This window comes from Paroedura picta, chromosome 13, assembly GCF_049243985.1.
Source record: "Paroedura picta isolate Pp20150507F chromosome 13, Ppicta_v3.0, whole genome shotgun sequence".
NCBI lineage: Eukaryota > Metazoa > Chordata > Lepidosauria > Squamata > Gekkonidae > Paroedura > Paroedura picta.
The window spans coordinates 10,796,175-10,813,715 of record NC_135381.1 but is presented as its reverse complement, the minus strand read 5'-3'; the positions used below and the strand labels follow the sequence as shown (position 1 = coordinate 10,813,715).

The following is a 17,541-nucleotide window of genomic DNA, read 5'->3' as shown; positions in this document are numbered from 1 at the left end:
TCTCCTTGCCCCCCTGGGCCTCCTACTTAATCCAAGACAGAAGCAGGGCCAAAGAATCAAGATGATTATAGCAATGTTGACATCCTTTTAGAGTCCAGAACGTACGTTCCATTTTGGTTTTAGGGGTTATGACTGTTTTACTGGGGATCTTATTTGGTTTGATGTAACCCGCCACAAGTCCACGGAGAGAGGCGGGATATAAATTGAAATAATAAATAAAAGATAAATATATTGTTGTGAAGCAACCACAATTACTGCGTGCTTAGTATCCCATTCCTGTTCAGTTAAGGTGCGTGCTCAAGTGAGATTGCGTAGTACAGTGGGGAAAGTTGGGGGTGGGTCCCTGTATCTTGGCCTGGCCACGAACTCCCCAAAATGCTTCAGGTAAGCCCACATTCTCTGCCTCTCCCCACCCTCCAAAAGGCTATGCTGACCACACTTCATAGAATTCTTACGTATTACTGGAAGAAAGTCATCAAATACTCTAAACCCATGTCATAAACTAGCTGAAGGTGACCTTGGGAAGTTAATGGAAAGGGGCTGGCCAATGCCTCTGCCTCCCCCACTTCCCCTCCACATCCTTCTTACAAGTTGACTTCCTTCCAGGCTGGGAATCTCTGCTGTAGGGTTTTCAAGGCAAGAGCTAAACAGAGGCGGTTTCCCATTGCCAACCTCTAAGTAGCAACCTTAGTCTTTCTTGGTAGCCTCTTATCCATGTAGCACATGGCCAACCCTGCTTATCGTCCCAGATCTGACCAGGACATTCTGGCTGCTCTTTTCCATCTATTCATCCTTCCTCTCCTCCCCCTCCTCCCCCCTCCCTGGAAACTTTTAAAAAACAGGAAACATAAATAAGATGTGTCTCAGGTGTTCCCTTTGAAGACTTTTATCTCTAATGCTTTGATTTTTTTTAACAAAAGGTGGATACAAGAGAGCTTAATTACTGAGACACAAGCATGACATTATTAAGCAAAGGGTAGCTGAATTGACCACAATACATTTTTTTTAAAGGATGGGGATAAAAGCCTTAAGCCATTGGGTTACTGTTTGTGGCCTTAGATTGGAGTAGTTTGGCAATATAGTAGAAGGCTTTGGGGACAGGAGAGAGCCCCCCCCCCTTCTCTCTCTCTCTCTTTTAAATCTGTAGGGGACAAATGATCATTCTGGCTCAGAAACTTCTTCATTGTCTCTCTGACATTTGCAGAGGCTGTAATGACTCCATTGTTCCCAGCTGCCTAGCTCTTCCAACGGCTTGTTTTGAGTCGCTAGTTAAAACTGAACCCAGCGGTTCTATTCAAGCATTCCCCTCCGGTCCTCTGTCCAAGCAATCGAGTCTCCTGTGAGTGTCTTTAATGGACTGCGTACATTCATTTTTAAGCTCTTGTCTTTGGCTACAGGTTCGAGAAGCTTAGCTGAAACGGCAAAGCTTTCATCTGCAATTTATTCTTATTTATGTTGAGAGGGTGGGGTTCAAATGATTTGTGTATACGGCATCCCCCCTGCTAGCTGACGTTACAGAACCGCTGGTGCAAATTCCAAAATCCTTAAAAAAAATTTTAAAGGCTGCAATCATGAACTAATAATGACACCCTTCTTCCTGCATGTTTGAAACCATATAAGTTGTGAGCGGGTTTTTGTGCATTGTCCCACAGGTTATACATGCTGCGGTTGCTTTCAGATATTGCTTTAGGCCTTATTTGAAACAGGCATAGGCGCCGACTTGACTTTTTGTCCAAGCTATGCATGTGTCCTACTGCGGGGGGGGGGGGGGGCAAACTGTGGCTCTTCAGGTGTCCATGGACTACAATTCCCTGGGGCTCATAGGAATTGTAGCCCATGGATATCTGGAGAGCTATAGTTTGGCCAAGAGCCTCTTGTGGCGCAGAGTGGTAAGGCAGCCGTCTGAAAGCTTTGCCCATGAGGCTGGGAGTTCAATCCCAGCAGCCGGCTCAAGGTTGACTCAGCCTTCCATCCTTCCGAGGTTGGTCAAATGAGTACCCAGCTTGCTGGGGAGTAAACGGTAATGACTGGGGAAGGCACTGGCAAACCACCCCGTATTGAGTCTGCCATGAAAACGCTAGAGGGCGTCACCCCAAGGGTCAGACATGACCCGGTGCTTACACAGGGGATACCTTTACCTTTACCTATAGTTTGGCCACCCCTGTCCTCCTATTCCCCCCCTCTTTCACACCTGGAAAATCTGTGTTAAAATTTAACCCTGGCTATCTGTGCAAAACTCGGCATGCAAATTAACCAGAGCACCGATGACCAAAGGGCAGGATTCCAAACCTGGGCGAGAATCTGGTTAAGAATCCCCATTTCCCTTGATGTTCCCCCTACCTTAGCTGCTATGATTGCTTTAATTTTCCTTGAAGAGCTTGCCAGTTGTTGTATTGGAGTGTATTGGAACCCAACTGAGCAAATGTTTCTTACTTTTGACTCAGATTTCAGCTTTAATGTGAAACAAGAATGGTTTGGTGCAGAAAGGCAACTGTACAGAGAAGGTGTGTGTGGCTGTGATCTCTGAGGTCTCGCAGACTCCAATACGTTACTCATGTGTTCTTTCTTCCCATTGAAAATCTCCTGAAGTTATGAATGAGGGTGGGGTGGAGACACTGATTGCAACTCAGTTCCTTATAAAGTAGCTATTGTTAAGAGTTTTCACCATTGAGGGGTGTGTGTCTGTCATTTTAATCCTGCTCCCCTGGATATTCCAGCATTTTATCTTCCCTCTCTGCCCAGCTCACTCCTTTTGAGGTCTGAACAATCCCAAATTCCCGAAAACACATTGCCTTGATTATTGCAGGTGAACCTGTGAAGGAACAAAGCAGCAGATTGTGGGGAAATTTGCACAACTATCCTAAAAGGTGTAGAAATGAGGATTTGGATCCAGCTTTCCAAGCCAAGCACCGAGACACCAGTATCTTGAAGAAATGCATTTCCGTCTGGTGGTGAAAGAACTCTTAGCAATCCAGTAACACATACGCAGTCTTCAAGCAAAAGTTGGATACACACTTTTCTTGGATGCTTTAGGATGCTTAGGGCTGATCCTGCGTTGAGCAGGGGGTTGGACTAGATGGCCTGTGTGGCCCCTTCCAACTCTTTGATTCTATGATTCTATGATTCTATGATTCTATGAACGCGCTGAGAGCTGCATGTCCTGCAGATGCCACTAAGCTTCTTCTGCTCCCACAGCTTTCCACAAAGCTCAGAAAGAGTCAAGATCCGTTTCCCTGCAATGGCCAGTCCACGCATTACACATCAGCAAGCCTTTCAGCAGACAGCCAATCCTGCGGCTCCGCTGTGGATACAGAAACACTTGTATGACGCTTGTGTTTACAGCTGCCTGCCACATTTGCATCTTAACTGCATACTTCGGCACCTAGATTTATGCTATTTTTTTTTAATCTGCGCTATGTGAAGAGGCTTGAAAAACAGGACAACTGGCCTCCAGTGTAACCAGCTTCTTCCCTCAATCCTTGCCAGTTGCTTAGCCAGACACACCAGCGACACCAACTGACCCCAGTCCAGCCATCCCTCCCAGGTGACTTTTCATCACCTTTTTAATGGCGGAAGCATCCTTGCCTCCGTACCATTTGACATTGGCTCCTTCCTTTGATAGCAACAGAGAAGTTCTTGCAACAGGAATTCTGTATATAGGCTAGTGGACGTGCACTTCCCTGTATCTGTCATGTGCCACTTTGGGCTCATGTCAACTTGGTCATTTTCTTCTGGGCTTGAATTGTATTCCTGGTTAGTGTCCTTCCCTGCCCTGGCTGCCTCTCTGAAGTGCAGTGAATTCATTTGTTGTGCTAATGTCTTTTCTGACCCCAGATAGAAGAAGAAGAAGAAGAAAGTTCTTATGTGTTGCTTTTCTCTACCCAAAGGAGGCTCAAAGCAGCTTCCAGTCACCTTCCCTTTCCTCTCCCCACAACAGACACCCTGTGAGGTGGGTAAGGCTGAGAGAGCCCTAATATCACTGCTCGCTCAGAACAGCTTTATCAGTGCCATGCAGAGCCCAAGGTCACCCAGCTGGCTGAATGTGGGGGAGCGGGGAATCAAACCTACCTCGCCAGATTAGAAGTCGGCGCTCCTAACCACTACACCAAGCTGGCTCAAGAATGTAAACAACTCCATGTTGTAGCCTTCACACCTGCTTGTTGCTCAGACAGCCTGTCTCTTATTTCCGCATCATTATCGATCAAACAGGGTGACTGTGAGAAAGGATATTCCTGCTCAAAATATAGTGATTCAAGGTGGCCTTGGGGACACGAGTATATTTGTCCTGTTTATCCAGGGCAAATCTTTCGACAATGTTTGCCTGTATGTGTTCTCCTATTGATGCCTCCTGATTTTCTTCAATGAAGACTATCTACAGTTTTATTCCAGTGCCTGGAACTCCTGGTTGTTGGTTCTGAAGAGAACCGTGGGCTGACCTCCTAGGGTCGTGACAGTATCAAGGTGTTGGAATCTCAGAGCCATGCAGTGCATGAGAAGGAATGTCACGGAACGCGGCATGGTGCGGGAGAGAATATTAAATCCATTTTTCAAGTTATTGCTTGGGAGATCTCAGTACTTTCCCTCCTCGACGCCTTCTCCCTTTGGGGTTAGGGGGAGTTGTCTATGCGACGGATGCAGAGAAGCCATCTGGTGCCATTAGACAGCAGCGCTGTCGGGCTCCTCTTCTCTCAACAAAACCACCGACATAACACCGTTTTCTCCCAATTCAGCAGAGCTCAAGCCGCGATGCCCTCGGCATCCGGTCTCCGCCGAGGAGCTGGCAGGCAGCTTCTGTTCCTTCACTGCCTGCCTCGTCACCCTTGCGGTGTTCCAGCTGAGCGAAGATTTCCATGGATCACCTGGAGATTGCCCCCAGGTTCTGCTTCTACCTTTGCAGTTTTCTCTTCAGTGTAACTGCCCGAAGTGTGTAAATCCTGCAGCTGAGCAGGATATTTTGAAGCCAGAAAGAAGGCCTGGTTTTTCTGTCCTTTGGGGAGCGGTAAGGAAGGGATGGAAATATCAGGAGAGCAGCATCTGTACTTGTTGTTGTTATGTGCGAAGTCGTGTCCGACCCATCGCGACCCCATGGACAATGATCCTCCAGGCCTTCCTGTCCTCTCCCATTCCCCGGAGTCCATTTAAGGTTGCACCGACTGCTTCAGGGACTCCATCCAGCCACCTCATTCTCTGTCGTCCCCTTCTTCTTTTGCCCTCGATCACTCCCAGCATTAGGCTCTTCTCCAGGGAGTCCTTCCTTCTCATGAGGTGGCCAAAGTATTTGAGTTTCATCTTCAGGATCTGGCCTTCTAAAGAGCAGTCAGGGCTGATCTCCTCTAGCAAAAATTACCCAGTGTCATCTACTGTCCCCTCCATCTTGCCTGGATATTGCTCCAGCTGAGTTTCCCCCATTTCCAAGTTGATGATGATGTTGGCCACCCAGCCGAGTTCGACTGTGGCTTAGCTGTCGCCACGATGTTCAGTCTTGCTCCACTTTGTTTAGTTTTGTAATGCTCTGGCCGGTGTCCATTTTGATCGTGTCTAACCACACCGCATTCTTTGTGAGCCTGGTTTCCTTTTACCACTGACCAATCCTAGCATGATTGCATTCTCCGTTGAGTTGGATCGCATGATATGGCCAAAGTAAGTGAGCTTGGAGTTTCATGATTTTGCCTATCAGTGATATATCAGGCGTTATGTGCTATAGTATTTCTTGGTTAGTGACTTTTGCACCAGAGTACAAATGAATCATTTCTCCTCTTGTCCAGTTTTCATCGTCCAACTTTCACAGTCATAAGTGACTATCGGAAATATGACAGATTGAACAAATGGTTCTGAAAAGATACATTTAACGTGACAATAAAATCCCATTAAAACCCCAATAAAAATTAAACAACATGGTGGTAAAAAAAAAAAATCTAATCTCCCCTACAGCAGTGCGACTGGCCCCTAGGGGCGCCAGGGGGACTGCACCAGCCAGCCACCACCAGAGTGATATTCCAAATGTTGGCGTATCTTCCTGAGGGGGCCCATCTGATCTTCCCCCAGCACTGGCCTCAAACATAGACCTGGCAGAAGAGCTCCATCTTACAGGCCCTGTGGAATGCCAAAAGCTCCTGCAGGGCCCGTAGCTCATCCGGGAGCTTATTCCCCCAGGTAGGGGCCAGGACAGCCTTGTATAAATGCCAAGTGCCATTGCTGTTAAGTAGTGGGAGGCGAGACTGAGAAACGTGAAAGCTCAAGTAAAGAACCAGGGAAATTGGGGAGTGCGGAGTTTTTGTAGGGGGAGGGGAGCTTCCAGTGTCCATATGTGTTCCATTTTTATTGAGCTTTTTTTTTTTTTTTTGAAGGGGCGGAAATGGCTGCGAACAATTTTCTATTTTGGAATTAGTGAAAAGCATAAGACCAGGTGTTATTGACTCAAAACGTATAGTATAAAGATATAAGAATCTACAGCATTCATAATTATCATTCTTGTGTATACTATGTATGTATATGGTATAGACTGCTTTAAGCCATCCTCAGGAGGGCAGTATAGAAGTAGTAGTAGTAGTAGTAGTACCAGCAGCAACAGCAGCAGTAGTAATATACTTGTGTCATGTAGGGCAGGGGTAGTCAACCTGTGGCCCTCCAGATGTCAATGGACTACAATTCCCATGAGCCCCTGCCAGCATTTGCTGGCAGGGGCTCATGGGAATTGTAGTCCATGAACATCTGAAGGACCACCAGTTGACTACCCCTGATGTAGGGAGTTCGTAGTCTGAGGAAGAGTCCTTACACTCGAAAGCTCACGCCTTGAATAAATCTTTGTTGGTCTTAAAGGTACTACTGGACTCCGATTTTATTGTGCTACTTCAGACCAACACGGCGACCCATTTGAATCTATACTTGTGCATAGTATAGGCAGGCACTGTATTTTCAAATATATGTTCATAGTTACAATATGACTGACTTTGTCCTCAGTCCATATGTTATGTGAAGGATGATACAATATTAAATTATGTTAGCCATGGAGAAAGGCATGGTAGAAATAGTTTAGTAAATAAAATACATTCAGGTAGGTAGCCGTGTTGTTCTGAAACAGTAGAATAAAAACTATACAGATATGAAGAAGTATGCATGCACATAGAAAGTTTATACTCAGAATTAAACTTTGCTGGTCTTAAAAGGTGCCACTGGGCTCAAAACATTGCTCAAATAAAAATAAAGTTTAACTCTATATCCAAATATGTAACGTTAGCATAAGGTGTAGCAATTTTCACCTTGTACATTCACTCTTATATTGGATTTCTTGGCAGTTTTTCTTTCATGCGTACTTCCTATAAAAAATTGAAATACCATAATTTTACATGCTAAGCACACGGTTGATTTTATATAGCTAAAGTTGTAAACTAAGTTTAATATTAAAATCTATGGCATGTTTTTGCATTAAACCTAGTTTAAAATTAACCGTGTACTTAGCCAATTTTCCGTTTTAGGGAGGGAAATGGGAACTTTCCCACTATGTCTTCAAAATTTCCAGAAATCTTGTCTCTGGAGGTTTCAGCGACATTAGATGTTTTTACATTTTGAAACGCATAGAGCTTCTGTTTCCTATGGCAGCCACAAATCTCTTCCAGCTTCCCGCATGGTTTGAAATTTTACAGACATGGACTTTCGAAAGGGCCTTTCTTCCTTTCAACCTCTTCGCTACACTTGTTAGTTTTAGTGGCCTCTTGCTGTCCCTCCAGAAACTTCTTAAGCCCTCCCCACCCCACCCAGAATAGGCCACTGCCTCCTCCGCTGCTCACCCTTCAATTTTTCCACGATTGTCCTAGTCTCTACCACAGGATGGGCCGGGGTGGGGGGCATCAGACGCTCTGCGAAAGCCACAGGAAGTCTTCCGAGCTGATCCCTCTCCTCCCTGCCCGCCCGCCTTCCACACCTGGGAGGCCAACGGGATTTGGCAGCCGAATCCACAGTTGTGATGTTTGAATTCCGACTCACTGGCCTCCCATTTCTTCTGCCTTGTTTCCCATTGTCAGCGCTGGCAGCCTTCCAGTTTTGATTTTTTTTCTTCTTCTTCTTTTTTTTTACCGCTAATTGCCTCGCACGTTGCCTTACCAAAATGAATCAAATCAAAATGCTTTTCCTCGAGCATTAGATAAAGCAAGGGAAGGGTTTCTGGGTAATGAACAGATGCTGCTAATGCAGGGGCCGTGGGGGCCTTGCCAGGGCTCCATCTGCTCCATGCTTGCCTGGCTCTGGCGCGGAGCCACGGCTTTGTGGGGGGGGGACTGTTTGCTTTAACCCACTGCCCTCTCCGGTTCTGATTTCTGCCACGGAAAGTTTTCGTGTCACACCAGGAGACGGGAGAGGAAGTCAGCGCCCCTGTTTGCGCCTCGGCTCCTGTGAACAAAGAGGGAGCTCTTCGTGTTCTCGTAAGGGTTACTAGGGAGTAGATGGGCTGCCGCCATCTTAGCAACCATGCCTAAACACGACGGCTTAAAGGGGAGTCTGGGTAATATCAGTGGCCTGCCTTGCTTGGCAAGAGGTTCCTGCTCAAAGCATCTCAGGATGCAAGTTCCATATAATAAAGATCATAATAACGGCAACAGCATGTATATAACCCAGGGTTTCTCAACCAGAGTTTCGTGAAACCCTGGGGTATCTTCATGGCCCTGGTAGGGATTCCCGAATGGGTGGGAGTTAATTAATTTAAAATATTTTTAAACTGATTAAACATTTATTGGGTGAGATTGACCATACATGGTCATGTTGACCTCCCCCCCCCCAAAGTTTCCAATGATGGGCCTGGGGTGGGTGGGAAGGGGAGGGGCCCCAGGTGGGCATGTCCACGGCTATTCTTCTCAACCATATTCTGCACAATTGCGCCACTTCTGGGGTTTCTGGAAGCCTGAAGAACGTTTAGAGGCTTTCTCAACGGTAAAAAAGCTGAGAAAGGCTGATATACCCCTCTGAGTATTGAAAGAGCTCCATGTTATCTTGAGGTCCAGAGTGGTGTAGGGCTTAGAAGGCCGAATGGAAATGCAAATCCCAACTATCCTCTGATGCTTGCTGGAGCCAGTTGCTTTCCATCATGCAACCTCACACAGTTGGCAGGGATGGGGAACCATGTATGTTATCTCAAGAAGGGCAGGATTCAAATGGAATAATATTGCAAGGTAGGCCACTTGATTATCGCTCCCCCGGCCCAATTGACCGAAGCTGAGAAAGTTTGACTTCCCTAAAAAACCACTTTAGTTTCTGGCTGTGCCGGACGTGAGGCTTAAACCGGGGGACCCCCCATGGCCCCGGTGAAGTCAGTACACGAGCAATCCACAAACAGAGGGGTGGGTGAGGCAAGGCACAGCGCTGAAAATCTTCATGCTTTACCCAGGAAGCAATCGCCTTTGGGGATGGAGTCCATAAACAACACGAAGCCATTTAAACCGTGCGAAAGCGTATTTTGCGTCCACATGACTGTGTTCTGTACGAGCCTGTTTTTTCTTTTCTTCCTGCATGAAACGGACTCGTCTCCCTCTCCCTGGCAACTGAGAGGAGCTGCTCTTCTCTCGAAAAATCGACATCCTTTACATGTGTCCAGAACATGGTTAGCAAAAGCTAAGGGGTGCAGATGTCCGACAGGCAAACTAAGCGCGCATGATTGTCTTGCATGGGCTATGGCCTGCTTTAAATGAGGCACTGAGCCCAGGCAAAGTCACAAAGGGAAGCTGTTTAGACAGAGTCTCATTTAAGTTATACCACACTGCCCATATTTGGATCTGGCACACCTCCTCGTTATCTCTAAAGGCCTCTCCGGTCTTGTTTCCACTTCCCTTGGATTTATTGATATTCATTTGCTTCATTTATACCCGGCCTTTCTCTCCCGTGAACTCAAATCAGCTCACAACGTTCTCCACACCCCGGTTTTATCTCCACTTCTTCACAGGTTTGGCTGAGAGTGTGTTCCCGGCCCAAGATCAACCAGCAAGTGAGGGGATTTGAACCTGGGGCTCCCAGATCCTAGCCCAGCACTCTGACCACTATGCCACACAGGCTTTCTCGTCTTTCTGCTGTTCTGACTCAGAACAACCCTGCGCAAGATCTTCCCTTGGCCAGCTCCATCACCTTCAACCATTCAAAGTTCTCTTCCTCCTTTAGACCAGGGGTTGTCAACCTGCGGTCCTCCAGATGTCCATGGACTACAATTCCCATGAGCCCCTGCCAGCGAATGCTGGCAGGGGCTCATGGGAATTGTAGTCCATGGACATCTCGAGGACCACGGGTTGACTACCCCTGCTTTAGACAACTCTCTTTTGCTGTTCCTAGGGGCTCCTACAACTTTTGTGTAATGCCATTTCCTCCTCCTGATCTTCTCTGTAAACCTTCTTGGGCATCCCTACTGAAAAGCCTGGGAATGTCTGCAGATTCTTGCCTGCTTTATTCTTCCTTTCCCTTTGCTGTCTTCCTGTTGCCAGATTTTTAGACTAAGCTCCTCAGGGCAGCAACCTATCTCCTTGTGCTCTGTAAAGTGCCGAGCACTTCGATTCCCCTATAATTTTTTTTTTTGCATATTTGTGCCACAAAGCAGGCTAGACCAGCATTCTCTCTCCTTCTCCTCCTCCGTCTTGTCACAACAGCCCTGTGATGAAAGGCTAAGGGAGCGAGCAGCTTCGGTGGCAATAAGAGGTTCAAACCCACGTCTCCAGAATCCTGATCCCAAGAAAGCCTAGCTGGTGTTCTATTTCCCCATTAAATGTTTGGACATCTGTGTGAGTTGAAAAGGTGCCTACAGAAGAATGAGCAACTTGAGTTCCCTTGGTGGGTTTGAGCAGATTAGGGCAGCCTTTCTCGTTTTTTTGCCATTGAGAAACCCCTGAAACATTCTTCAGGTTTCGAGAAACCCCAGGAGGAGCACAACCGTGCAGAATAGGGTTGAAAAAAGCAGAGCTGTGGACATGTCCACCTGGAATCCTTCTCACTCCCTACAGGCCCATCATGTCATATATGGTCATATCACCGGGGCTGTCAGGAAACCCCAGGGTTTCACAAAACACTGGTTGAGAAAGCCTTTTGAACCCATTTTCAAAGGGTAGATTGGCCAAAAGCCCATTAAAGAAAGCTAAAATGTTGGCTTTGACATACAGCAGGTATTTTATGTATACCCCACCTTACCCCTCAATGGGAAAACCATTTTTATTCTCTTTTATCCTTAGAAGAACCCTCATAACTTAGGCTGAGAACACAGGATAGATCTACGGTTTCCCAAAAGCTTCCGTGCCAGAGAGAGAATTGGAGCCTGGCTTCTCCAGTCCCTACCGGCTCCTCCTCTCGGGGCTGCAATCTGGATTTTAAGGGGCTGGCTTTCTGCAGAAAAGCAGGCCCTCACATCTATTGTTCACAACCCTCTTCTAAAAGTGTTAACTTGTTTCCGAGGTGCCTGAATTGGCAGCCACCGTTCTGTCTCTTACCCCCCCCCTTCCAATACAAAACCAGTTTAGCTGTTATTTACCTTTCAAACAATTAATGTAATTACTACCACGGCTCGAAGTAAATTTCGGAAACTCTGCTCCGAGTGCCTTACGACCCCACTGGGGCAGTTTTAGCTGGGACTTCTGCTTTTTGATGGAAGCCTAATTGCAGTTTTGGCTCCGTTCGCTCGGAGAGGCGGCTAATTGTTTAGGCAAAGAGCAGATTAATTTAAATATGCACTGCTAATAAAAGCCAAAATGGTCTGTCTTATGATTTCTGCTCACAGGATGAGGAACATAAATATTCCGCGGGAGCGCCATCGGATGGCTCTTAAGACTGTTGGCAGGTTTGATTTTTTTTCATCACACGACACCAGGGCTTTCCAGGCACTGGAATAATTTTTCTTTCCCCCCCCCTTTTTCTTTTGCAAAAGCGCACATAAATCTCATCTTAAATTCATTTTGATGCTGTTGCGTCACCACATATTTTGCATCCTTTGGGATGCAGGAGACATGTTTGGAGGGAGAGAAGAGAGCAGCGAGGCATCCACGCCGGCGTGGTGTCATGGGTAAGGGCAGCGGCCTCAGATCTGGAGAACTGGGTTTGATTTCCTACTCCTCTGCAAGCAGCCAGCTGAGCGCACAGTTCTCAGAGCCCTCTCAGCCTCACTTACCTCGCAGGGCGACTGCGGAAGGAAGAGGAAAGGAAGGCGACTGTAAGCCGTTTTGAGACTCCTTCAGGCAGTGAAAAGCGGGGTATAAAAACAAACACTTTTTCTTTTGGGTCCTTCAGAGTAACTGGCTGGCCTGTGAGGTAGGAAGTTGGACTAGATTGGTGTAGTGGTTAGGAGTGCAGACTTCTCATCTGGCGAGCCGGAACTGATTCCATGCTCCCCCACACGCAGCCAGCTGGGTGACCTTGGGCTTGTCGCAGCATTGATAAAGCTGTTCTGACCGGGCAGTGATATCAGGGCTCGCTCAGCCTCACCTCCCTCACAGGGGGTCTGTTGTGGGGAGAGGAAAGGGAAGGGGACTGTAAGCTGCTTTGAGACTCCTTCAGCGGCATATAAGAACCAACTCTTCTTCTTCTTCTTCTTCTTCTTCTTCTTCTTCTTCTTCTTCTTCTTCTTCTTCTTCTTCTTCTTCTTCTTCTTCTTCTTCTTCTTCTTCTTCTTCTTCTTCTTCGGCGCTTCTAGACTCCTTTGGGTAGAGAAAAGCAGCATATAAGAACCAACTCTGCTTCTTCTTCTAGATGAACCACTGGCTCTTCTTATGTTCTCATTTCTTCGTTATCTCTGCATCTTATTTCCAGCTAAGGATGCCTTCCTCCAGCTTCCATCTTTTGTTGATGGGATTATAGGAGGAGGGCGTGAGGTGGCCATTGCGTTCCTGACTCTTCTCAGCTGAGAGTCCCGCCCCCTCCCTAAGGAATGAAATTGAGACTGGATCCGACCCGCTTTTCTGCTTTCAAGCTGGGCCCCGGCAAAAGCCATATGGAAAGGGGGCTTGCGGTAACAAGGGAAATCGGGAGCCATTCAGCTGCAAAGCTGGCGGAATCCAACCCCTTGATTTCCATTCGTGTGGGTTTTTGATTTCCGAAAGCCTCTTGCAAATGGCTGAAACGTAGGATACGAACGTAGCAAGCACTCAACGTTATGACAAGTGTGTGGCTGCTAGCCAAAGCGGTGTCCTTGGGCCCCTTCTCTCTCCTCTGATGTTCGAACATCATCCTTTGTTGCTTATGGCCATCCCTGATCACAACAAATAACAGACAGACATAGAAATACGCAAGGCAGTTTGTGCCCGGAGTTTAAGAGTGCAGAATAAAGACATCCTTCCAAGGAAGGCTGGAGGTTTTCACTTGTGATTCTGCATGAGCTTGCGCAGTTTACGGTTGTGCTCCAGGGATGTTTGTGTCAACTCTGTTTGTGTCAACTCTGTTTGCCTGCAAATATTCTATAGACCAAGGGTAGTCAAACTGCGGCCCTCCAGATGTCCATGAACTACAATTCCCAGAAGCCCCTGCCAGCATTTGCTGGCAGGGGCTCCTGGGAATTGTAGTCCATGGACATCTGGAGGGCCGCAGTTTGACTACCCCTGCTATAGACCATTGGGTCGAGGACAGGGGGGAATAGAGGGAGGCCTGGGGACTGCTGGGAGGCGTGGGCACAAATATTCACTGGCAGGGGCTCATGGGAATTGTAGTCCATGGACATCTGGATGGCCGCAGTTTGACTACCCCTGACTCACAGCAATTACACTGTGAGCCTGTCAGCTTCTAACACCAAAAGCTGCCAAGGCTGGGCCTTAAGATCTCAAACACAATCTCCATAATACCTTTTATTAGAACCGACCCAATGACACGTAAATAGCGAGCTTGGTTTACATTTCACTAGAAGCCTTCATCAGGCCGGCTGTTAACTAAAAACGCTGGGAAAGAATCTTGACCTGGAAACCTGCTTGTCACCTCCAACTTTAACATTTTTTTGTCACATCTGGACAGAAGCAGAGTTCTGATTGGCTCGAAAGCTTGCCTTGCACCTTGGGTCATTTTGGTTGGCTCTGATAAAAATATTACATGGATGTTGTTTCTTGGCCTTTATTCTTCCCGCCCTCCCCCCCCCTCCATGTTTCCCGTCATGTTTCTTCTCGCTCTTCCCCCTCCTTTTTAGTATAAGAGCTTAGTGCAAAATATCTCACCTCTGCCTGCCATCTGTGTGGCAGAGGCGGAAGTTATACATATGGAATTTCGCAAATCACCCGGGATGCATTCTTTCACATAGCCACAGTGGCGCGGATGAGCCGTGCTGTTTTCGGCAGGGTCTACTTGCGAGTAAGGTTTTATGGAAAGCCTGACATTTTCTTTTCTTTTCACCTTTTGATCACAACCGCGCCCCCCCCCCCGAAACATGGGAATATTAATAAAATTCCCTGAACCATCTCTGCTGTGTTGATTAGGCCGCAAGCATTAATTTTGCAAAATATCACCTACAGCTCACATTCCCTTAACGTATAAGCACAGCAGCCTCTCAGCCAACTTCTGGGGGTGTTTAGTTATTTCCTAAAACTTGCAGGCTGCTTTCCAGCCGTTTTTTAAAGCAATGTACGCGCTGAGCGCAAATAAGAGTCATTCAGCTTTTTTTTACAGATCACAAAATAGCAATTCCAGCCATTAGAATAAGGCCAGCAATCACAACGTAATTAAGAAGCTTCTTGCGAATAAGCTGCCCTCAAGCAGGTTTGGGAGAGGAACGGGATGCAAATCTGCTAAACAAATGAGAATATTTTCAATCTCTTTGAAAGGAGGATTTCAGTGGAAGGGCAGCTACAAGGCCTTCCTTCTGTAGATGACAGAACCCAAAATTATCTCAGTTCCTAGATCTGGAACAGGGGTGCCAGCACATGAGGTTCTGCTGCTGGTGGCAGCAAATTCCAAAAGATGATTTTTGTCGTTGCTCTTTTCCCACATGTCCTGAAGTTCTTGCCAATCAGTTTCCTTGGGTGATTCAGAGTTCTGGTAGACAATCTTGCTCCTCTGCGAAAGCCATCTTGATCCAATAGAACTGGCTCTGCCTCAAACTGGTTTTCGTGTGACGCAGCCTAAGAAAGACATTTCTGTTCTTTGTTTTGCGACATGCAGGGGTGGTCAAGGTGTGGAGCCTGATGATTGGTCGGGAGCCCATCCATCATTACCAGCACAATCAGAAGATACAAGCCATGGCCCTTTCCCCCGAGGGGGCAACGGTAGCCACTGGGTCCGCCTTCCAGGTCAAAGTGGAAAGCGCTAATGACAAGGGGTACTGGGAGACAGTGGCAGACTTTGAAATCCAGAAGCTGGTGAGTTTCTCAGGGAGATGTTCCTAAATGTCTGTTTTCTAACATCATACTTTTCAGAGAGGATTTTGTATATGCTCAGATTGATCATTAAGAGTTTTTTTTTTTCATGTGTCCCTGGTAGTTCTCCAGATATTGGTGAACATCTTGTCTATGAGTGATCTTGTCAACGTAAGAACCCCCCCCCCCCCAATCTCCATTTCACTATCAGAAGATAAAGGTAAAGGTATCCCCTGTGCAAGCACCAGGTCATGTTTGACCCTTGGGGTGACGCCCTCTAACGCTTTCATGGCAGACTCAGTACGGGGTGGTTTGCCAGTGCCTTCCCCAGTCATTACCGTTTACCCCCCAGCAAGCTGGGTCCTCATTTTACTGACCTCGGAAGGATGGAAGGCTGAGTCAACCTTGAGCCGGCTGCTGGGATTGAACTCCCAACCTCATGGGCAGAGCTTTTAGGCTGCATGTCTGCTGCCTTACCGCTCTGCGCCACAAGAGGCTCATTATCAGAAGATAGTGAAACACAATTAGATTAGAGGAAAATGCTAAACTCTTCCTTAAAACTTCCAGAGGACATGAGGAAAGAGCTCGGAAGGCTAGAACTGAAGTCTAAACTCTTGCAATCTCTGAAAGCCACCTGAACTCTTGCAGGTCAACTCACTGTGCCTGGTGCCCAAAGTTACAGGCTGTCCAGTAGCAGTTGCCGCCACAGACGAGGCCGTTTACCTTCTCAAGGCAGGAGAACCCACCAAAACTCTGCACTCCGTCTACGGCCAACCCATCACATGTCTGGACGTCTCAGACAAAGTGGCATTTGGAGTCAAAGGCTTTGGCTGGCTGATCAACGAGACCAACAAGGTATTTAAACACGGTGTTCCAGAATACCTAAAGGGGAGCGGGGACCTTCTGGCTCACTTTGGGTTATTATTTCATGACAGATTGCGTACAAGTGTTGAGTACCCTTGGGATAACCCGGGCAAGCCCCGTCCTGTTCGATCTCAGAAGCTAAGCAGGGGGCAGAGGGACATCCAACTGCCTGATCAAGTAGTACATAAAATTATAAAGGGAAACAAACAGATAAAATTAGACAAATATAAGGAAATGACTAGAAAGTTAATTTGGAAATGGTATAGAACGCCGGCCCAGTTGGCGTATATGATAAAAGGGCTGACCCCAAAATGTTGGCACTGTGGAAAGGATAAGGGATATTATATACATATGTGGTGGGAGTGTACCGAAGTTTCTGGATATTGGAGAAATATAATTCAGGAAATGGAAAATATTCTAGGAAATACAATAGTGAAAGAAGCAAATATGTTGTTTGCAGGTATTTTGGGATATGATTTAAAGGAAAAAAAGGATCTCAAATTATACAAAGCCATGGTACTTGCAATACAAGCCGCTGTTGCTAGGGGATGGAAAGATAAATCAAAGTGGACATGGGAAAGCTGGTTTCAGTATCTCTATGAGGATGTTAGCTCTGAAATTGTGATCTGTTTAAGAGGGGAGGCCTTATGGGAAGAGAAAAAGGAAAGGATAAATAGTAATTGGACAAAGTATTTCCATTGGTTGAGGTCGACTGGGAACAGGGAGAGTAAGAATAAAGCCTTGAGCGGGATCAAGAAGCTGTGTACATGGTTGAAAGAGTTATAAGGAAACGGCAGGTAGGGTGGAGGGTGGGGGTGGAGTGAGGGAGGGAGAAAATGAGAAATGTAATTATAACATGAACAACTATTGTCAATAATCAAAGATTGAATAAATGGACTCTGAAACAGAAGCTAAGCAGGGGGCCTCAACCAGGGCCAGAGCCTTCTCCGTCCTGGCCCCCAACTGGTGGAATGAGCTCCCAGAGGAGATCAGAGCCCTGACGGAACTAAAACAGCTCCGCAGGGCCTGCAAAAGGGAGCTCTTCCACCAGGCATTTGGCTGAGACCAGGCACAATCAATCAACATCTGCAGGGCCCCTGCCCCCCCTCCCCACCCAGAAACCCACTAAGACTCCTAGACCTGTTTAAATTACTATTGTTTATGTTATACTGTTACCTGGTTATTATCAGTTAATAATATGAATGTTATAGTTATTATATGTTTGGTTCCATTTATAGTTTCAGTTCTGTGTAAACCGCCCGGAGCCTTCGGGGAGGGCGGTATATAAATATTAATTAATTAATTAATTGATTGATTAATTGATTGATTAATTAATGGGAAGGAAGGAAGGAAGAAAGGAAGAAAGCTACTTAGCTTCCAAGATCTGATGAGA

At 46.7% G+C, this 17,541-nt stretch overlaps 1 protein-coding gene across 1 annotated transcript in view; it reads left to right on the top strand.

Moving 5' to 3' along the window:
• The window catches only part of FBXW8 (F-box and WD repeat domain containing 8), a 70,812-nt gene that overhangs the window by 25,704 nt on the left and 27,567 nt on the right, over nucleotides 1–17,541 (top strand). Inside the window, exons 6-7 of the mRNA XM_077307490.1 lie at nucleotides 15,091–15,287; nucleotides 15,933–16,139. Of these exons, the coding sequence (XP_077163605.1) occupies nucleotides 15,091–15,287; nucleotides 15,933–16,139 (404 nt within the window). The remainder of the gene's footprint in view (nucleotides 1–15,090; nucleotides 15,288–15,932; nucleotides 16,140–17,541) is intronic.